Source organism: Thamnophis elegans, chromosome 3, assembly GCF_009769535.1.
Source record: "Thamnophis elegans isolate rThaEle1 chromosome 3, rThaEle1.pri, whole genome shotgun sequence".
In the NCBI taxonomy this organism is placed as follows: domain Eukaryota; kingdom Metazoa; phylum Chordata; class Lepidosauria; order Squamata; family Colubridae; genus Thamnophis; species Thamnophis elegans.
The window spans coordinates 135,655,052-135,677,941 of record NC_045543.1 but is presented as its reverse complement, the minus strand read 5'-3'; the positions used below and the strand labels follow the sequence as shown (position 1 = coordinate 135,677,941).

The following is a 22,890-nucleotide window of genomic DNA, read 5'->3' as shown; positions in this document are numbered from 1 at the left end:
TCTCTCTCTCTCTCTCTCTCTCTCTCTCTCTCTCTCTCTCTCTCTCTCTCTCTCTCTCTCTCTCTCTCTCTCTCCCTCCCTCCCTCCCTCCCTCCCTCCCTCTCCCTCTCCCTCCCTCCCTCCCTCCCTATCTATCTATCTATCTATCTATCTATCTATCTATATACACACACACATCTATATCTATATCTATATATCTAGATCTATATATCTATATCTAGATCTATATCTATATCTATCTAGATCTATATCTGTGTCTAATCTATATCTATCTATATATCTATATCTATATCTATATCTATATCTATATCTATATCTATATCTATATCTATATCTATATCTATCTATCTATCTATCTATCTATCTATCTATCTATCTATCTATATCTTGTGTGTGTGTGTGTGTGTGTGTTTATAATATAACATACAAAGAGAATACAAAAGCAAATATTAGGGAAATTAGGGCGGGGAAAACAAGAAGTGGAAGAAAGAAAGGGAAAAGAAAAAAAAAGGCATTGATTTCCGATTCCTTTGGCGCAGTTGAATAAGGCATTAAGATCTATGCTCAACTTTTTACTTTTTCCCAATAATAGAAATTTCTAGCCATTTCTGTAACCACAAAGAAGACGTTTTTGATTGGATGATGGGGAATGGAAGGATTGATATTCCTTGCAGGCAGCTGGTGCTGTCAGAGCTGAAGAAGCTTCTTGGAGAAGAAGTGAAACGTCTTCGAAGAAAAACCAAAGAAAAGTCCGGTTGCCTCTTGAAAAAAAAAGCACTTTTGGGACTGCCACCAAATGTTTTTTTTTTTTCCCCAGGACAAAATGCCATCAAACCGTGCTGACAATATTATTTCTTTGAAAGAAGTGCAAATTGTCTTGTGTGAGTTTCCTGACGCTGCTGTCTTCCAGATGTGCCGGGCAGCTGTTAATCCTATCCGTCGTCTCGAGATCCCCCGCTTGGCTTGGACGAAAAGGATCGAAGGCATTAAGAGACCCATCCCCGGAGATAATAGCCCACCGTGTGCATTGACAACCCATCCCCTCACCTCCGGGCATCTCTCGCCGCCTCCGCCTCCCCGGCTGCCAGCTGTAACTGCGAAATCCCAGCAGGAGAGGGCGGTGTGGCTGACCGGCATTGTGATGCCTTCGGGCCCCGAGGCCTTCTGGGAGTTGTGGTTCCGGGCTCTCTGCTGCGCCTCGCGTGAGCCAATGGACGCGCGGCAGGGACGGAGCATGCGCCTTGGCGTCCAAGCCGACGCCATTGGCATGGAGGGGCTTAAGGCGTTTTCAAACCGGCGGGCGGGAGAGCCAGGAGGTCCCGCCGGGGATGCAGGTGAGGTCGAGGGTGAGAGGGTGATTTCTTTTACACGGCCTGAAGGAGCCCGGAGAGAATTAGGCCAACTTTTGGAACTGCCGAAAGTCTCCCTCCGTTTTAAAAACAATAAAAGCCTGTAAGACTGTTATGTTTGAGCAGGGGGCTGGACTAGACGACCTCCAAGGTCCCTTCCACCTCATTCATTCTATTCTCTTCTGCTGATAAAATTCCTTACAGGTAGTCCTCGACTTACAACTTTTAAGTTACTGACCGTTCGGATTAGGATGGCACTGAAAAAAGTGACTTTGGACCATTTTTCACACTTATGACCGTGGCAGCAACCCCAGGGTCATGCGATTTACATTTGGATGTTTGGCAACCGACTCTCATTTACGACGGTCGCAGTGTGCCAGGGTCACATGAAACCTCCCCCCTCCTTTTTTTTTTGGCAAACTTTTGACAAAGTCAAAGGGGGAAAACCGGATTCACTTAACAACTGGGTTACTAATTTAACAACCTTGGTAATTCGCTTAACAAAGGTGGCAAGAAAAATCGTAAAACGGCTGAAACTCGTTTGACAAATTTTTCACTTCGCAACATTTGCTTAAACTCACAATTTGGGGCTCAATTGTGGTCATAAGTTGAGGACTGCCTGTATATGTTCTGAGATATATCTTCATGTGGCTTCTGGATCTAGAAGCCCAGGCAATTTCGCATAGGGGTTACGGGTTTTAGGTTACTTTGTGGTAAATGGTGGTAAATTGAGGGTTTAGGCATGAGGTTAATCTTAGGTACATGGCAGAAACATGTAATTAACTATGATTGGTTGGTAAGTCTATTATCTCAAGGGTCCTTATTCAGGATTTGATCCAGCCGTTGAATTGGATGGCTGTACAGGCATGCATACATAATGTGAGACCATTGTGAGATTCATTTACAATGGCAAAAAGCAGGTTTGGTTGCAACAGCTTACAGCCTGCAACTATACCTCCTACCCAGCAAACATCAACATCTAGGAAGGACTTGATAGGTGGACAAAAATGCCAATTTCAGTCTGAACATCTGACTGGCTGTACGAAGGACCGTGATATTTTTATTTTAATAAGTGCCATTGGGTGCAATCCCAAAACAACTGGCACACTTCTTGAATATCATTGGCATTAAAAACGGTACCCTTAACACCATCAGAGAACAGCATCTGCCTATCCAAGGTCCCTGGGAAAGAGTTAAATCAATGGATAAAAATACTTTTGTTGTTGTTAGTTGCGAAGTCATGTCCAACCCATCGCGACTCCATGGACAATGCTCCTCTAGGCCTTTCTGTCCTCTACTATGCTCTGGACTCCATTTAAGCTCATGCCTACTGCTTCAGTGATTCCATCCAGCCACTTAATTCTCTGTCCCCTTCTTCTTTTGCCCTCAACCCACATTAGGCTCTTCTCCAGTGAGTCCTTCCTTCTCATTAGGTTGCCAAAGTATTTGAGCTTCCTCTTCAGGATCTGGCTTTCTAAATAGCAGACAGGATTGATCTCCTCTAGGACTGATCGGTTTGATCACCTTGCAGTCCAAGGAACTCGCAGGAGTCTTCTCCAGCACCAGAGTTCAAAGGCCTCCATTCTTTGGCGCTCAGCCTTCCTTATGGTAAATAAAAATACTAAATCCAGTCTAAACATTTGTCTGACTATGAAACCAACCATAATCTTCATAATTATTGATTGAAATTATTTTAAATAAGAAAAGAATTTAGATTATTATTAATGCAGTTCATTGAAATAACAATTTAAGTTATTGAATAATTTATGGCCAAAAAAGAAAAAGCAAGAAAAAGATGTTAAGTTTTTCCAAGTAAAACTTCCTTTTGCATATGAGGGACGGGGATTTTGTGAATGCAGATGATGTTCAAGTGGTGCCACAAATATTTTGGGATTGCAAAAGGCAGCTTTATTTGGAACAACTTACCGTACATCCTGCAATAATGCCTTTAACACCATCAAACAACAATATCTGCCTCTCTCAAGTCCTTCCCGGACTCAGGTGGATAAAAATGTCAAAGCTAGTCTAAATATCTGGCTGACTGTGAAATGAACTATAATAATAAGAGATTACTGGGTTGAGGTGCTAATTATAGCTCTTTTATGAAGTAAATCACAGTTGCCTGGTTCCCACAATACAGTAAGCCATATATTACATTTTTCAAACCCTAGTTGAATTCAAGCCTGGATAAACACAAAATGCTAAACTAGCAAAGTTTCTCTACTTAGAACATCCAGCAATGAGTTGCTCCAAATTGTTCTTCCTTAGCTTCATTCACTATATATTCATCTTCCTGTGAAATGTTGAATATAAAACCTTTCCTGTTTTTTTTTTAATCTGTAATATTTACCATAGTTTTCACAAGCTAGTGAGCACCCTTGGACAAAATAGGTTTATCAAACTATACAGTGTAGTTTCTCTTTCAGGATTGTGATTGAATTTGACAAGAAAACACTTTTTGCAGGCCAATTTAGCAAAAATATTATTTTGGTTTTCTGTCATTAACTGTAGAGTAGTCCTACAGCCCTATGAAACTACTACAGTCAGTATCAATTGTAAATGAAATAATTTAAACAATATACCTCCTCTTTAGGGAGGATGTTTAATGTGAAAATCAAGGCATATTTGAAAATGTATTACTGTGCCTCAGGGTGACTCTCAAAATCTGCATATATTTTTTTTGCTTATTGACAGTTCTTGAAAGCTTCAGGAAAAATTACAGAAGGCCCCTGAATGAAAAGTAATGTCCTGCTTGGTCAAAAAAAGTAACATCTGTTCTCCAGAATCAACTGTGTCATCTCTCCTAGCGAGTGGTAATTTTAAGAGTGGCCATGATTCCTTGAGTCACAGTTCAATCCAATACAAGGACAAATGGTATAGTTCTGCCTCTCAAGCTTTAGAGGCCTATATTAAAGATTTCAATCTCAGTCTTTCATCGTCAGACGTCAGAACTGGAAAAATTGAAATTCTTCCGAGGGCTCCTGAAAACTTCAAATCCTCAAAGGACAATTTCGAGTCCAAGAGTGGTATGTGTGTATGTTTCCTTTTCAGTAATGTATGTGGGTAGGAAGCTACCTGTATTGGAGGTCACTCAGAAAATAACCTCCAAGCTAATATGTATTTCTTATTCATTCATGTATTTATTAAATGTATTTATTTCTTAACTTTTTATGGTACCCATCTCTCTATAATTAATTCACAAAAGCGGGGGGAGCGCAGGGGTGTCGTGCAAGGGCATGCCACACCCAGTGTGCGCATGCACGCTGGTCAGCTGACAGGGCAACGCCCCGCGTGCCCTGACAAATGGCACTGCGTGCTACCTGTGGCACACGTGACATAGGTTTGCCATCCTGGGTATAGAATGTTCTGTTGGCTTGGCTGACCAGAATTATTACAAGTAACTTTTGAAACATTTCCTTTCTTGCAACCCGTAGATTAAGTCAAATCATGTCTCTTCTTGTTTTAGAAAATGTCAAGCAGCGTACACTTCTTGGAAGAAGAATTGTTTGTGAGCCAGATATAGTTAGTCTGACTACAGATAATCTTTTAGCATTTCCTGAAGATGGTTCCCCCTCTTTCAGGATTTCTAGGTCATTAGCTCAGAGAAGCAATGTGAACAGGAGGTCCTGGACGACATCTGCTTCTTGTTCTCATCACTGGACTTCATCCGTCCACGATAAAAAAAAAGAAGATTCTTTGAAAAATTCCTTGCTTCCTTCCTCATACCATGAAGGTAGCAGAAAAAAGGGTACACGATATAAATTTCAAAAACATCATTCTCTGCTGCCTGGAAATGACCAGCTTGCGAGCCGAGAGACAGTGCTTCATAAGAATTATCCAAGATGGCTGACAAACCATAAAACTGAGTTGAGCATTTCAGATCTAAGCAGTATTCCTGAATGCAAATATCCCATCTGGCTGAAGAATCATAATCTCTTATTGGATCCAAGTAATGAAAATTCCACACAGACCTCACATGTGTCTTTGCAAGATAATCAGGAGTTGGTGGAGTTTCAAAATATTAAAAGACATAATGATGTGGTGAGCCTAAGTCACGAGTGTGATGCTCAATCACATCGCTCCAAAGATTCTCCATGTGCCTGTTTTCTATTGAAGGGCTTAAGAGAGCACAAGGATCCGCTTATAGGTAACCCATAATAGCATTTATTTTGATGTCAGATTTCATCAACTTTTAGGAATGTGGCACAGTAGCAGTTCAATTCAGATACTGTGAAGAACCATGCTTTATTTAGCAGTGATTTAATGAGTAACGTGCAATTGTTTATTTCAATTCCCAGAATTCTTCATGGGTTGGGCCTGGTTAGGGATTTCTGGAAGTTGAAATCCACTGACCTTAAAATTGCCATGGCTGTGAATAGCAATAGCTCTTAGACTAATATACTGGCTCACAGTGCTTTACAACGCTCTCTGTCAGCATTTTGCCCCCAACCATCTGGGTCCTCATTTTACTGACCTCGGAAGGATGGATGGCTGAGCCCATCAGGATCGAACTGCTGGCAGTGAGCAGTGAATTAGCCTGCAATGCTGCATTCTAACCACAGGGAAAGGAAGGGCAGGGCAATAGCAATAACACTTAGACTTATATACCGTTTCATAGTGTTTTTACAGCCCTCTCTAAGCAGTTTACAGAGTCAGCCTCTTGCCCCCAACAATTTGGGTCCTCATTTTACCCACCTTGGAAGGATGGATGGCTGAATCAAACTTGAGCCCCATCAGGATCAAACTCCAGGCTGCAGGCAGAGTTTGCTTGCAATCCTGCATTCTAACCACTGTTCCCAAGGGCTCCTAACCTTGCTTTAGACACGTATCTATTTGAAAGAATATGTATCTTATGCATGATATGTAGCTCTAATTGTGACATAATTATTTTAGATGACACAGAGAAACTGATTCAGAAAGCAAGGAGGGCACTGGAACCTTCCGCTAAGCAATCAACCAGTCTCCTGAAAAATGATGGGAGTCCAAGTACAGTGGATGTACTAGAAGCAGAAAGATTGTGGGATAATGTTCCAATTGGTTTGTGAGTATACGAGAACCCCATTAATTTTTTTTTATGGATACACAGAGTGGGACTCTTTAGCAATAGCCTGAGAGATACCAGCTTCTTCAACCTACCTGAATGTGATAAAATGATGGCCTTTGTACAAGAAACCTAAGAAGACCCCTGCTAGACCCTTTTGTCGTAATGTGAAGCCAGATTCTTCATGAATTTGTCCATTCCCCTTTGAAAGTCATCCCTTTCACTAGTGCATCTGTAGTTTTAACTGTATGCTCTCTATCTCTCCTGACTCGCCAACCTTCATCAGCTGTCTTCAGATCATTGTATTAAGGAAGAAAGACAGAGTTCCAGATTCACTTCTCCTTAGTAGCTTGAGAAGCTATCAAATTGCAAGTGGGATCCACAGAACTCTTTCCTGCTATTATAACCAACGAGTCCCTGTTACCCACTCACTTCACAGTGGCTCACTATCCCCCAAGGGACAAATAATTTTCCTTGAAGATTTTTGGGCCCTTTTCTCTATGTCAAGAGCCAATCCTGCTTATATGCTCATAAACTGGTTGTTCCTTTTGTGCTTAACTACATTCTCCATGGGAGTCTCTGTTGCAGGAGGGTGACTTGAGTTATGGCCAGGAACTGTGTCAAACGTGTGGGCAGGGCTGTGTTTGAGGAAGGCTGCTGTGTCTTTTCCTTGGAAATGCGATTTGTTTACTTTAGGAACATATGTTCTGATCTCCACAGTTGATGCAGAGAGAAATAGCTGTCAATATTCAAGGTCAGAAGACAACAAAAAAGAGAGTCGGGAAATAGAGTTACTTCCCCATTGTTAGCCATTGACCGTGTTAGCCATTGACATTGAATACAGGTAGTCCTTGACTTACAAGCATTTGTTTAGTGACTATTTCAAGTTACAATGGCACTGAAAAAAGTGACATGACCAGTTTTCATATTTACGAGCATCCTGATGGTCACATTTGCAGCATCCTGATGGTCACATGATCAAAATTCAGACACTTGGCAACCGACTAATGTTTATGATGGTTCGGTATCCCAGGGTCATGTGATCCCCTTTTGCAACCTTCTGAGAAGCAGAGTCAATGAGGAAGCCAGATTCACTTACCGTATTTTTCGGAGTATAAGACACACCAAGATTTTGAAGAGGCAATTTTTTTAAAAAAAAAAGTGTTTGCACTCTGCAGACCTCCCCAAAACGGCCCATATTTTGCAAAAATGGGCCCGTTTTTTGTCAAAAAAATGGCCGTCCGTAGCTTTTAGGAGGCTTATAGAGTGTTCCCGTGGCGGGGCGGGGGGGCAAAACAAGCAAAAAAACAGCCCATTTTTCGCTTATGTGTGCCCTCTCCAGCCCCCAGAAGCACTCTGGAAGCCTCCTAAAGGCTATGCACGGCCATTTTGGTGATGGGGGCGGGGTTTTGGGAGGCCAAAAATGCTGTATTGAGTGTATAAGATGCACTCAGATTTTCACCCTCTTTGAGGGGAAAAGATGTGTCATAATCTGAAAAATACGGTAATAACCACGTTACTAACTTAACAACTGCACTGATTCGTTTAACGATTGTGGCAAGAAAGGTTGCAAAATGGGGAGAACCCACTGACCTGCCTTGCTTAGCAACATAAATTTTGGGCTCAAATATACACATATACACACACATGCATAATTTATTACACCACTCAGTTTGGAGATACAAAGGTATCAGATAAGACACTACAATATGGATGTAATGAAAATAGTGCTTTTTCGTCTATTTTCCCAATCTCTTTGTGATTGGATAGGTGTGGTAAATCCTCTTTTGAGTCAGGTTCAATTCTTGGTGGCTTCATGGACAGGTCCATATAGTTTTCTCTTTCAACATTACAAAAGTTGTTTGATACTGCCTTATTCCAGGGTAGAATTCCTTATTCCATGAAAATATTAAGCAGTTGGATTCCGTGTCACTGTTGACTGTTCTCTGATTCCAGGATGCAAATGTTCCCAACATTATGAGATGCATAACTACCTACTTGAGGGAGCAATGCAAGTGGCACCTTCTCTATGTACTGTATGGCTGTGCAGATCCTTTCAGTCCCTTTTAGTGCAGTTCAGGTGAGCCCAGTAAATGCTTTGAAGCAGGGGTGGGTCCGGCAGTCACTACTGCCAGTTCGCTTGTGGGTGCACCATGCGCGCATGCGCAGTGCAATAAAAACTGTTCTGTGCATGTGCAGCAGCAAAAAACAAGATGGCGGTACCTATGATGCCGCCCGGAGAACCAGTTTGGGGGCGTGACAGGCCTGAGTCACTGCCGGTTCCAGCAACTCAGGCCGCCAAACCACTACCGGTTTTGCTGAACTGGTACAAACCCACCACTGCTTTGAAACAACCTGGGCTATAAGAGAGCAACTGAAAGCACCAACATTTCTCATATACAGTAAATAAAGATTTCTTGAAGAAACAAAAAAATGAGGATCATGGAAGGCACTTAGTAAACATAAGATATTTTCTTGGCAGGTTTTGATCATAAAGGTAGCCCTCAAACTTCCATCACTAAATGGTGCAATTGTTAAGTGATATGACAGTGACTGATTTTGTGACCTTTTGGCTGCAGTCATTAGGCCAAGTGGATGGTCAAGTGAATTGTGTGGTTAAGTAAAACCATTGATTTTGCTTATTGGAAGCTGGCTGGGAAGATCACAAGCAGTGATCATGTGATTCTGGGATGCTGCAACCATTGTAAATACATGCAGTTTTCAAGTGACCATAGGCATGCTTCAGTGATTGTAAGCATGAGGACTGATTATAACTCACCTTTTTTATCCGCATTGTAACTGCAAATAGACACTAAACAAATAGTTGTAAGCCAAGAATTACCTGTAATCAACCAACCATGGCCAGACTTTTTTCTTTTCTTTTCTTTTCTTTCTTTCTTTCTTTCTTTCTTATCCCACCTTTATTATTTCTTCAAATAAGGTGGCAATAGACCTTCATTCTCTTATTTTCCCCCATAATGAATGCATGCTCTATTCACCAGCCCACCTCAACAACTTGCTTTTTGTACTTAACAAAAGGTGGGGGAGAAAGATTTTTTTTATGGCTCTGGAGATCCTTTCTGTGAGAGCCTCATTTCCCTGAAGTCCACTCCAAAACCTTTCTGTTTCTCCCTAAAACCCACACAACGAATAGGCACTCCTGTTTAGTCAAGAAGGTGACAAGTGTCCTGCATTCATTCACCCAGCAACAAAGCTGGGGGACAGAATCCACGTCAGTAATTCTTGGTTCGTTTTGACATTTGCTTATTTTTCTCCCTCCTAGGAAATTCTGCTGAGAATCAAGTTGCATTTTTGAAATCTAATTTTTCTTAGAGTATAGTAAAGCTGGGGACAGACTTTACTATAAGTAAAGGACTGGGGAGTTGGAAAAATGGCAGCTGAGAATCTGCCTGTGGAGTTTTATTGTTTTCTAGCCCTTCTGGCCTTGTACATATGTTGCTTGGTGAATATTAGCTCAACTCTTTAGGAAGGAAGGACAGACAGATAGACAGACTTAATTTACTTACTTACTTACCATATTTTTCACACTATAAGATGCACCGGAGTATAAGAAGCACCATGATTTTTAATTTTTTTTAAAAAAGTTTTTGCACTCTGTAGGCTTCCAAAATCCTCTGCACGCCTTGTTTTTTGCAAAAAAAAAAAAAGGGGGGGGGCATGCAGAGCTTTGGGAACTATCTCTGACTCTGAGCCCTTCTGATAAGATGAGACCATCTGGTAAATCAGCAACGACCAGCATGGAACTTCGTAGTAAGTCTAATACCATTCTTGGTGTTAAAGGATGGAACCGTCAGGAAATGGATATTGTATAGCAGGAAGTCAAATCCGCCTATTTTCTAATGAACTTAGAAGATTTGCCTCAAGTCCCCACATTTCAAATGCCTCTTTCTATGTGGATGTAGAACTGTTAATGTAGCCTGAGGGTGGAAGTTGTGATGCCCTAAGATAGCTGTATTTTGCTGGTTGTGTTTATGAAAGCAATGCATTTCCTGACCCACTAGCTGATGATGGGTATCTTCCCAGCATTCTTGCTGTATTGGGGACAAATAACTCTTCAGCCCTTTGGCCCTCAATGTTACAACCTGGAGCCATTTAGCTGGTGCCAGATGTCAACCTTGAAGCTGGCCTGGCTGAAGTCATCTTGAAGCTTCAACGCTGCCACACTAGAACTGAAGGATGGGGAGGGGGGATTAAAGATAGCTGGGGCTGTGTATTCAGAATAAAATACTTTCTCTTGGGAACCAAGGATGTTCTCACACCTGGCCGGAGGAAGGAGGAGTGATGTCACCAGACCAGCGGATGCTGTCTTGATTGGGCCATGTGACTGATTGTTTGGGGTTGGGGAGAAAACTTTCTCTTTTAATTAGGTGAAAACCAAGGGACCCTTTGGAGTCGGTTTTCACCAGATCTGTGCCAACATATTTCCAATAAAGCTATTTTTTGAGGAATCTACCCGCCTCGGAATTTTGCTTGCAATGGATCTATTACTTGGAACCCTGACACTAGGTTCATTTCATTGGATGGGTAGGTCAGGAAGAAATTGGGAAGCTCAGTCTCTTGGGCTCAATGGAATCTGGCACTGATCTTGATCCCAAAAAGGATACAGGTGTACCATCGCCTTGTCTTGATGGAATTTGCATGGGTCCCTTCATACCAAGAAAGCCCCTAGTTGTCCAAGTGTCTTAGTTGAGATTAAAGCTACCAAAAAGGCTGATTTGCAAGTGAAGATAAGGGTCTTTATGATGAGTTTGAAAGGGACAGGAGATAGAGCTCTCAATGCCAGTAACAAACCCATAAAGGAGAAAAAGGATAAGCAGCTAAAAATTGAAGGGAAAAACAGAATGATTGGAATTTATTAATAGATTTATGCATTGGGCTATTCTTGGATTGTAATGACTTGTTTTTCAATTACAGTGTACAAACATAATTCAGAAACTTTAAAAAGTGTTTCTTACTTCAGGTTCCTAACTTCTACATTTCTATCTACAGAAAATCTCCGGTACCTGTATCCTGTGTAGAGGAGAATTCGCCACCAAACCCCAAGGCAAGGATGGTCAATAACTTTTTAGAAGACTGTTTGCATAACGATCAACAGGTAAATAAAACATGAAGGGATGAACATTAACATTAAAGCCTGCATTAGTTAAAGCAGGGATTTCCAAAGATTGTGCCCAATTGTCAATACCAATTAGGGATGTGGGTGAATGCTTTCAGTTTCATTGAGGCAACAATAAAGCCAGGAATGCTGGCATGTGAATTAGATATACATACATATCTATCCCACTGTTTTCTTTCCAGCTAAGAAGTGCAATGCAAAGTGCAGAAAGAAAGTAAATAGTAAGCAAAATAAATTAAAGGCAAAATATAAAAGTAAAGGAAATTTAAATCTAGATTTGACTTCTCCATAATTTTCTTCCTTTCCTCACTTTCACTGTGTCCATAAACCTATTCTTTTTGCTTTGTCTTTTGTTCTTTAACTGTCATCAAGTTACCCTTTATTCCTTCATACATTTTTGCATTTCTTTCATTCTTTCTGTATAACCAAATAAATTCAAAATACTCATTTCATACTGATCATTCACTCTGGCTGGTGTTCAGTTCATATTCATTCATCATGCATTCTTTCCTGACCATACTTTTAGCCACACAATTCTTAACTATCTCATTCCCACTATAGATGGCTTGCTTTTATGTTTTGCCTGGCATAACCAACTCTTGCTCCCATATAACAATAGGAGAAACAAGCTCTTACACTAAGACATGTTTCTATTTATTGCAACAAACATTAAGTCCTCACAGCAGAGAGCATGCTGTCCATTATCTTTCTATCAGCATTTCCACATCTTAAAATGTCTCTTCATCTTCTTCATCTTTACTAAACATTTTGTGAAGGTACACAAATTAATCTGTTTGTTCCAATTGTTTACCATTGGCATATAACTTGCAATCATTTGTGCTGTTTCCTTCAACGACTGTATTTTTCGGCATATAAGACGCACCGGAGTATAAAACGCACCAAGGTTTTGAAGATGCAAATTAAAAAAAAAAGTTTTGCACTTTGCAAACCTCCCCAAAACAGCCCGTTTTTGCTCATTTCTGCCCTCCCCAGCCCCAGGAGCTCTCTGAAAGCCTCCTACAAGCTATGCATGGCCATTTTGGTGAAGGGGGCGGGGTTTCAGGAGGCAAAAAATGCTGTATTCAGCCTCTTTTTTGAGGGAAAAAGGTATGTCTTATACTCCAAAAAAATACGGTACCTTGATCTACCTTTAATTCCAGAAAAACTCACATTCTAGAGGGAATCAAAGCACCATACTTCTGTTTCAAGTGACAAGAGAATATTTTGGTTAGACTTCTTAACTTTTAGGTTCCAAATATCTGATTGAATGTAATATTTCTATCTTAGGACAGAGCAAATGCTAAAGAAGAGATTTGTTTATTTATTTATTTATTTATTTATTTATTTACAGGGTTTGTATGCCGCCCACTCTCGAGAGACTTAGGGCGGCTTACAGATAAAAAGGAAGGGGGAACATACAAAAAAATTAAAAAAACATTAAAATTCCACAACATTCATAACTTAGCATGGGGCTGGATAAATCAACAGCCCCAGGCCTGCCGGAACAGCCAGATCTTGGTCGCTTTGCGGAAGGCCGGAAGGGTAGTAAAGGTCCGGAACTCCACGGGAAGATCGTTCCATAGGGCCGGAGCAGCTACAGAGAAGGCCCTCCCCCGGGGAGTCGCCAGCCGACATTGGCCGGCAGATGGAATCCGGAGGAGGCCTAGTCTGTGTGATCTTATGGGTCTCTGGGAGGTAAATGGTAGGAGGCGGTCTCTCAGGTAGCCAGGTCCCATACCATGTAGAGAATACCAAGAAGAGATTTCCTACAGAGACAGCAGAATGTTCTTTATGGGTAATAGGAAGTAAACATAAGGGGTCATTTTTACACCACAGTCCAAAACTCTCATTTGTTGGGAAAGATATATTTTTTTCCCTTTGATAGGCAGGGTCTTTCTTTCTTTGATTCCAGGAGAGCACGTTTTCGGGTGGAAATCATCATGGTCCTGTAGAAGCTTTGAAACTCATGCTATTTAACCTTCAAGCAGTTCAGCACAGCTTTCACAAGAACAAATCTGACAGACCAAAGGAAGAGTCCCCAAAAGTAAGCGGCTCTGTATAAAATGAGATTTTCCATGGTGTTTAAATATTGTACGCTTATCTGCATCTGGCTCTGGGCTATTAGCTCCTAACTGCAGGCCTGAGTTCCTAGATTTATTCTTGAGTGGTGAGACTTTGACATTTTCTCCCAAAGGTAGCAGTTCAGTGGATGGATGGATGGAAGGATGGATGGATGGATGGATGGATGGTCGGTCCAAGGACCCATTCAGGAAACACATCCATGTGTGCTACTATCTTTACGCTATAGCTATACCAGTGGTAGTCAACCTGGTCCCTACCACCCACTAGTGGGCGTTCCAGCTTTCATGGTGGGCGGTAGGGGTTTGCTATAACTCTGCTTTATAAATTTTATAAAGTAAGTTACTTCCCTACTTTATAAATCACCATTAATATGGAACCGGTGGGCGGTTAGAAAATTTTACTACTAACAGAGATACAAAAGTGGGTGGTAGTTATAAAAAGGTTGACTACCCCTGAGCTATACAGTCCTGTGGAGAAAAAAATCACCTTCTTTTAACTTCTCTGAATTTTTTTACATATCTTTGCCAGTGAATGTTTTCAGTTTCCTGTGAGTCCTAATGGTAAATTATTGGAATCAGAATGCAATGACAGTTACATTATAGTTTGGTGCTTTTTTTGTCTTTCTATCACCTGATGTAACCCTACAACTCTGACTTTTAGAAAATAAAAGAGTCTCCTTTAAAGTCCATTTTGAAACAATAACAGCATATTGCATTCCCACCCACCCAACACACATAAAAGAGTGACAGAAAGGAAGAAGATTAAACAAGATCAGCTAAAGAGCAAGCAAGTATGCTAATACAAGACATGGTAGGCAAAGTGTAGGTAGAAAAATATATAGGACCCAAGAGGGAGATCAAAATAAGGATCCATGGGAGGGCCTTTTTTTGGGTGGTGGAAACATCTGAAACCAGCTGGAAGACAGATTGCAATGGAGAACATGAGGTCCAGAGCCCCAAGTGATTCTGTGCCAGGAGATTCCTTATCCATTTTCACCTTCCTTTTCCTCCTTATGGAAGAGCCAAAGAGAGGAGGTGTGCTCGTTGACAAGTGGCAGGTGGAAAAACAGGAGTCTGGGCAGGGGGCATATAGATGGCATTATCATGTAGTGGGTGAGCTACCAGCCATCTTCTATTCCCCAAATAGGCCACCTGTCTCAAGCTGCTTTCAGCCTTAAGGACTGTGATTAGGCCAAGCAGCACTAACAATGGTGATCTCCCATTTCAAAGCCAGAAAGCTGGATGGGCCAGCAGATGGGTGTGAAAAGAGGGGCCCAGCAATAACAATTTATCCTCCTCTAAGGTGCTAGAGATATAAAAGTCTCCCTGTCTTATGTGGCAGCACCTATGTGTAATATTCCATCAGAGTTAAGGCAAATCTTGGCAAACTGGCTTGTTTGGGGGATAGACCATAGATTCCTCCTCACAGTTCGGAAGGAACCAGATAATGAAAATGGAGTAATATGGTAAGTTTGACAAGCATAAGCGGAGATGAGAAAAGATATTACCTGGGACATCTCACTCCATTTTCTTAGCCTTCCGACATAGTTAAACACATCTCTGTTCCCAAGCTTTTAATTGTTAATGTTATGAATGCTTGATTGAATGAATGTTCATTTTATACATATTCATTGACTTTTGTTTTATTATTGTAAGCTACCTTGAGAATAGGAATGGATAGAAATAATAGGATAGGAATGGACAGAATAATCAAAACAAAGAAAAATAACATATGTGTTTGATCAATTTAGTTAATGACATAATTATGGCCACTTCATTGAACAATTAGATATGATTTGAGTCAACCCTGCCCTATAATCAAAACGAACTTAAACTTTTTTCTCTCCTCTCTGTAAAGTTCTCCCTGCAATTAAAGAGGCAGGTCGTGCCTGGCTCCCAGACATTTGCAAACATTTCCATTTAATAACAAAAAAAATTTTTTAAAAAAACCACAGGCCTATTATACAGAAAAAAGTTATGAGAAGTGGAACTTATAGGGGTCTGTGGATGTTATGCCAGTTATGGATGCTATACCAGAAAGAAAGCCCTACATTCTCCAATACAGGAAGTCCTTGACTTACACGTCAAGGTCCGTGGGCTGGATCCAGCCCGCTGGGTATGTAAATCTGGCCGACGGGGCTGGCCTGGAAATAGCTAAGGATCGGCCTGCGGTACCTGTGGCAGCCAAAATAGGGTGCACGGGTGTGTGTGTCATGTGAGCCCCCCCTCCCCCCCGGTGCCCTGTTTTAACCAGCAGGGTGCTGCAGGAGGTATCTGTCCCATTCTCTTCTCCCCCCTGCCCAGGCCAGCCGGCCAGTGGAGAACTACAATGCTGATCCGGCCCTCAAAGAAATCCAGTTCGACACCCCTGACTTAACACCCATAATTGACCCATTTCACCACCTTACTTGCTACAGTTGTTAAGGGTATCATTGCAGTTGTTCAGTTGGTAATCTGAATGTTAAGACTCTGGATTCCCCGTTGACTTTGCTTGTCAGAAGATCGCAAAAGGGGACCACGTGACCACTGGACACCGCAACCCTCATAAATACATGCTAGTTTTGATCATGCATCCGTGAGGATGCTGCCATTGTTCTATGACAAACAGTCATCAATCACTTTTTTCAATGTCAGTGTAACTTCAAACAGTCCCTAAACAAATGGTTGCACATTGAAGACGACCTTCGACTTACGACTGGTCACTTAGCAACTGCCCAGTGGTACAAGTAGTCCACAGTTTATAACCACAATTGAGCCCAACATTTCTGTTGCTGAAGGAGATGCTTATTAAGTGCGTTTTGTCCCATTTTATGACCTTTCTTGCCACAGGGGTTAGGTGAATCACTGCAGTTGTTAAGTTAGTAACCCAGCTGTTAAGTGAAACTGGCTTCCCCATTGACTTTGATTGCCAAAAGGTGATCAAGCAACTTCGGGACACAACAATGGTCATAAGTATGAACCAATTTGCCAGGCATCTGAATTTTGATCACATCGTCATGGTTATAAAGGTTGTAAGTGTGAAAAATGGTCGTAAGTCACTTTTTTCAGTGCCGTTGTATCTTTGAATGGTCACTAAATGAACTGTTATAAATCCAAGACTGCCTGTACATATCCCAGTTCTGAAATCCCAACAGCTGTCCCCAATTCTTCAGTCACATGACTGCATTTCAGATGTTTAGTAACCAGGACACATTTACAGCTGTTTGCAGCATTACAACATTTTTGCCCCAAACCTGCGTTTACTTCCAGTTTTCAGCAAACCTGGCCTGCAGCGAACAGTTGATTGTTAATGACCACTGCAAAACAGGTCATAAATTTGGGTAAATCATGTGGGTGACCCACTTTATGCTCATCACAACTTACAACTATAATGGACATGCTCCATTGAGCTCATAAGTCAGGGACCACCTATAAGACAGAGGTGGTATTCATCCAGTTCTGGAGAACCGGTAGTGGAAATTTTGAGTAGTTCGGAGACCCAGCAAATACCACCTCTGGCTGGCCCCGCCCCCATCTATTCTCTGCCTCCCGAGTCCCAGCTGATCAGCTGGGTCTTCTTCAGTTGGCCTGCACAGGAGAATGGAGCTGGAAAGCAGGTTAGTGGGGTGGGGAGGGAATGGGGATTTTGCAGTATCCTTTCCCCTGCCACGCCCACCAAGCCATGTCCACAGAACCGGTAGTAAAAAATTTTTGAATCCCACCTCTGCTCTAAAAGCATCATAATCAAGTGTCTAGCATGGCAGAAGTAGGATTCTCCTTGCACGGAGGGGGGGGTGTTCTTTGTAAGATCCTGCACCACAGATCATCCTTGAAGGAAGCCTGACTTCAGGCTATCCCACAATGGCAAAGGAGACCACTGAGCCATCTGGCTCACCACTGGCACTGGCTCATGCCAGAGAGAGAGAGCTAGAGCTAGAGAGCTGCACTGAAGCAGTTTTCCAGGCAAAATGATGTGAAAAATTGATCGTCGATTACAGGAAATATAAACAGCTAAAAGATTGGGCAACTGATAAGTAAATCTAGATTAGATCTCCACACAGGCATATTGCAGGATGGAAAGTTTTGTTTCGGAAATAATTGAAAGAAGCACCATCTTTTACTGTTACTTATTTGCTTAGGCTTCCTTGTGTCTTCTCGTACATCAGGATTTAAATGAATCTTTGATAACATTCCGGGCCAAAGACGCCTTTCGGAAATGCGAAAGGAGGTAGATACTTTTTCATGGAATTATATGGAACTCCAAATATTTAAACTTGAGTAAGTTGTACAATAAAGTCATTCTTATTTGTCAATACCTTGGAAAGTGAAACGGCCTTTTAAACTTGTCCTTGTATTTTCCCTCGAGGAGAAATAAGAATAAAATAACTTCTACCCCAGGCTATGCTATTGAGCAAAGTTTCTTCTTTTTCTTTTTTTAAAGGTTTCAAATGAAGATGAAAATATTAAGTTGATCGATTGTGATATGATCCCTGTGGCCCGATCTCTTCAGAGGTAAGAGGGGCTAACATTCAGAGGCTGAGATTCCTACTGTGTTTCCCGAAAATTAAGACAGGGTCTTGTTTGCTTTTGACCCCCGAAATAAGCGCTTGCCTTATTTTCAGGGAGGTCTTACTTTTTTTGAGGTGCCGGAGGCGGCGAGCGTGGTGACCTCATGGCTGCTGCTGTGTTGCAATATTTTCAGGGAGGGCTTATTTTAGCACATGCGCTCAAAAGCCCAATTGGGCTTATTTTCCGGGGAGGCCCTATTTTCAGGGAAACAGGCTAGTCTAACTATACTGAAGTGTGCTGTGGTTGCAGTTGATGCTTTGAAGTACCCTTTCTCCTATGCCACAACCTAGAGGAGTTTTAGGATCCATGACAGTAGCCTATTCTAAGGTGACCTCATGTGCATGGTTTCATTTTCTTTCCACTTCAACTCTTGTCAAGTACAAGAGAAATCATTTGAACGCTGCCTGTTGAAGCTGGCATTTTCATTGGGCTCAGTGCGGAATGAGATGGCTTAGAGCGGCCAGGTGGATGTGGATAGGTGGATGTGGACGGATGGACGCAGCTCAGTCAGTGTGACTGGGTGGGGGTGGATGGATCGGTGCCGTTGAGTTGGTGCAACCAAATGGATGGGGCCAATTGGGTGTAGCTGAGTAGATGCGGGTGGGTGGTGTGGATGGGGCGATGTGGAAAAAGTCACACTGGCTAACTGGACATAGGTATAACTTGGCACCCCACCAGCTCCTCGCCTCCTGAACTCCTGGCCGCCAAGCACACACATACCCATCCATTCCCACCTGGCTGCTGTGAATCATCCTAGATCCAGCTCCACAAGGCAATATCTGCAGCTACCCTGTCATATGGCCCCCCTCACCTGGATGGTGCCCCCTCAAGCCTTAATATAAAGTAATTTTAAAATTAAAAATGAAAGTAGTTTTGCAAGATCATTTAAAAACGAGTGAGATGTCACCAGTTCGCCAAGTCTCATGAGAATACAGCGTTCTTGTTAACACCCTGTGGAAAGAGGCCTGATGTTGCGAAGTCTTGTGTCACAAAAGGGAAGGGTTTGTCTTAACAGCTACAGGTAATCCTCCAGTTACAATCGCAATTGGGACGAGAATTTTTGTTTCTAAACAGAAACTTGTCAAGTTTGAGCTACACCTGATTATACAACTTTTTTTTCACCATAGTTGTTAAGAGAATCCCTTCTTAAATATTTGTTATCAAATTATAAAATAAAGTACAAAAATATGAAAGCAAAGAATAGGACACAGTGGGAAGGATAAGTGAGGGTGGGTGGGGGGGAGACAGAAAATAAAAAAATTGTTGACTCCGGACTCTTATCAGTTGCAGTAGAATAAAGCATTAACATTGAACCTCAACTTTTTTACTTTTCCAAAACAATGTAAACTAGCCATTTCTATAACAACAAATGAATCTAATCAGTAAAACCCAAAATCAAAGTTTCATTTTTTCCCACCTCAAGCACAAAGTCCAGAAACGGTTTCCATGTAGCAACAAGAGTACTTATATTCTTTTCTTTAATCAAAACAGTCAATTTAGCCATCTCTGCCAGCTCCATCAACTTCTGTAGCCATTCGTCCATGGTGGGAATCAAAACGTCCTTCTGTTTTTGTGCTTAAAGTGGTCCCGCTATATCTTGAGAATCCCTGCAGTTGTTAAATGAATCACATGGTCGTTAAGCAAATCTGGCTTTCCCTATTGACTTTGCTTGTTGGAAGCTGGCTGGCAAGGTTACAAATAGTAATCATTTGTAAATAATGCCAGAATGCTACAACCATTGTAAATAATGCCAGTTGCCGAGCTCCCCAATTTTGATCATGAGAATCCTGCAATGGACTTAACTTCAAAGGCCAATTGTAAATCACTTTTTCAGTGCCATTTGAACAGTCACTAGATGAATGTAAGTTGAGGACTACTTGTACAGTACTTTGTAACAGGTTCTATTAAAATGGGGAGTTTCTTTTTTAAAAATAAACAATCACGGCTCTCCTAAATTACAGTATTTTTCAGAGTATAAGACGCAACAGAGTATTAGTCACATCTTACTTTTTGGGGAGGAAAATAGGAAAAAGAAATTCCGCCTACCAGGTATTCATCTGGCTAGCGTCCTTAGTCTAGTCAGCTTCAGCACGTAGGTTTGCTGGTTTTGAGCACGCGCACATGCACTTTTTATCCCCAGGTTGGGGATAAAAAACAGCTTCTAAAGCATAGCTGATCGTCAAGAGTGAAGCAATGAGAAAAGCAGGCAAAGCACGGAAGATCGCTTCACTTGCTAGTGCCACATTAGGGCTGAAAAACAGCTTCTAAAGCACAGCTGATTGTCAGAGGGAGCAGCAATGAGAAAAGCAGGCTAAGCATGAAAGATCCCTTCATTCGTTAGCGCCTCATTAGGGCTGGAAAAAAGCTTCGAAAAAGCTATTTTTGGAGTATAAGATGCACTCAAATTTTCAGCCTCTTGGGTGAGAGGGAAGTGTGTCTCATAATTCGAGAAGTACGGTACATGACAAACCAATGTATAAGTATTTATTATGTTATTTTTTAACCTGGATTGGATAGAGAAGAAATTGTGAATTTATTCCACTTGTAAATCTTAAATTGGATTTCTTAGCCCTCCCCTGAGGCACTTAAAATTTCCCTTTAGTTATCCAACTGATTGGAAGCTGAATTAAAGTACACCTTGAAGCAAATTCCTTGATGCTTCATGAAAAGTAGTCTCTGGGTCAGTTTTTGTTGCAACCTATGGATATGCTATTCTCCTGTCATTTCATCATCATCATCTCCTGTTCCTTTCTTGCAAAGCGCATAGGGCAGCAAGATTCCTCCAGTGAATCCTTTTCTGCAGCAGCATACTCTAAAATATGCATGTAGAGAGAGATTTGAAAAATGCAATTATGGGGTTTTTTTATCCCACGTTGTATCTAAGTAGGATCAATCATCCTTCAGCCTGAACAAAAATGCCCCAAAGCCACATTAAATGATGCTTTTAGAGGTACATAATCTGCATTACGAGGAACATGTAGCAGCATTGACTTCGCCTGTTAGGAACTGAGTCCTTGGAATCCGGTAATCTGGTTCACACATAATATAGTAAGTAACAATGTGTTGTTTAAGGATGAGCGTAATGTATGATATGCCCCTAATTGTGTGGACCAAGATACTATAGATTGCTCAATAAATCATAAATTCCTAGCTTGGCAAATTGTGTGAATACTATCGTCGTGAGATTAGTCTGTCATTTAGTTTTATATTTTTTTATATACTTACATTGTAAGCAGAATAATCGTGTGTTTTTTTTCTCCGTAGAGCTTTGCATCATTTATCTCGACTTAAAGGATTGGTTGACGATACGGGTGGTAGAGAAGAATCAACAGAATCGCTCAAGACATGAAGCATTGATCATAAATATATCTACAAAATACATATAATGTAAAACAACAGTTAAATGTAGGGGCACGTATTAACCTCTCATGAATATTCATGAACTCAGCTTTTTCCCAAATCTTGTATTTCTGTAAATATAAAAGTATTTATAAACGTATCTAACTAGAGTCTCCAGAGGCATGTTATCTTTTACAAAACTTTGCCAGGCCCTAAAGAAATGTGCAAATTATAGAAAAGAGTTGCTCTACTTTGAGATTTTTTCTTCCTCAATAGCTATGTCCTATCCTAGCTGGGTAGAAATAGTGTGAGCAGCATAGGGACATGCTCAAGAAAAAAAACAAGTTGTAAACTCTGAAAACTAATTTTATAATTTTTTACTATTCCTGACAACAGAGGCCGGAATACAAATGATTATTGTTAAATCAGATGTGGTATGGTCAAAAATATTAATTGTATATAGCAGTGGTTCTCAAACTTGGCAACTTTAAGGCTTGTGGACTTCAACTCCCAGAATTCTCCAGCCAGCTCTGCTGGCTGGAGAATTCTGGGAGTTGAAGTCCACAAGCCTTAAAGTTGCCAAGTTTGAGAACCACTGCTATATAGGGATAAGGATGACGAAATGAAGTGTTAAGGCAACATTATTGTAGAAATGACTTCTTGTGCCTCACTATAATAGACCTGCATAAATATAACTTATTTTTAAATACATGTTTGGTCTGTCGGAATTTAAAATACTAATGTCTCCAAAGATGGGTTCTATTTCCATATTTTTATTCCTTCCCCCCTAAACCACAGACTGGAGTTCAGCATAGCAAATATTTTCAATATGCATACAATGACATCACAATTCTCTGCAAAATCATCAAGGTTAAGTTGCATTGTATAGTGGTTATGGCTGAACTCCATGGTACATTGGATCTTGGGATCCACTATTGTTGATTCAGACAGTTGTTTTTCAGAAGACAAAAAACACAGAAGGTACATACATTTGTTTTTCGCTCCAAAATTTGTCAGCCTGTGATTCTAGACCAGTGATGGCGAACCTTTTCAGCAAAAAGTGCCTGAACGACACCAGAGCGCCAGAAACCCTGGATTTCCAGCACGGGCATGCATGCCAGTCAGCTGGTTTTTGTGCATGCCAGAGCACTGGAAACCAGAAAACCATGTGGCTGACGCACACCAGAAGTGCAGCTGGTGACGGTACGTGTACTCCTAGTTTTGCCATCATGGTTCTAGACCACCTAAATGTCTGATACAAAATTTGAAACCAATTTGATCTCTGAATGAGATTATCACTTAAGTCAATCTCATTTGGAAAACTGCTTCAGTTGGGGAAAACCCTTTTTATACACATGCAGAAGGCTGTCAAATAGCTGGATCAACTTGGAAAGC

At 41.2% G+C, this 22,890-nt stretch overlaps 1 protein-coding gene across 3 annotated transcripts; it reads left to right on the top strand.

Annotated features, from left to right (window-relative positions):
- The first annotated feature begins 832 nt into the window (after positions 1 to 832).
- C3H18orf54 (chromosome 3 C18orf54 homolog) lies at positions 833 to 21,523 on the top strand. Of its 3 annotated transcripts, none has more exons than XM_032214319.1 (8): positions 833 to 1,334; positions 4,044 to 4,375; positions 4,816 to 5,496; positions 6,243 to 6,390; positions 11,401 to 11,506; positions 13,440 to 13,571; positions 18,029 to 18,099; positions 21,421 to 21,523. In XM_032214319.1, exons 2-8 carry the CDS (start codon positions 4,093 to 4,095, stop codon positions 21,503 to 21,505), a joined length of 1,506 nt encoding a protein of 501 aa, XP_032070210.1. In that variant the 5' UTR covers positions 833 to 1,334; positions 4,044 to 4,092; the 3' UTR covers positions 21,506 to 21,523. The 3 variants fall into 3 exon arrangements, with proteins under 3 accessions (XP_032070210.1, XP_032070212.1, XP_032070211.1); XM_032214320.1 differs by lacking the exon at positions 833 to 1,334 and adding an exon at positions 2,924 to 2,957; XM_032214321.1 differs by lacking the exon at positions 4,816 to 5,496 and having other exon boundaries at positions 838 to 1,334.
- Positions 21,524 to 22,890: the final 1,367 nt, after the last annotated feature.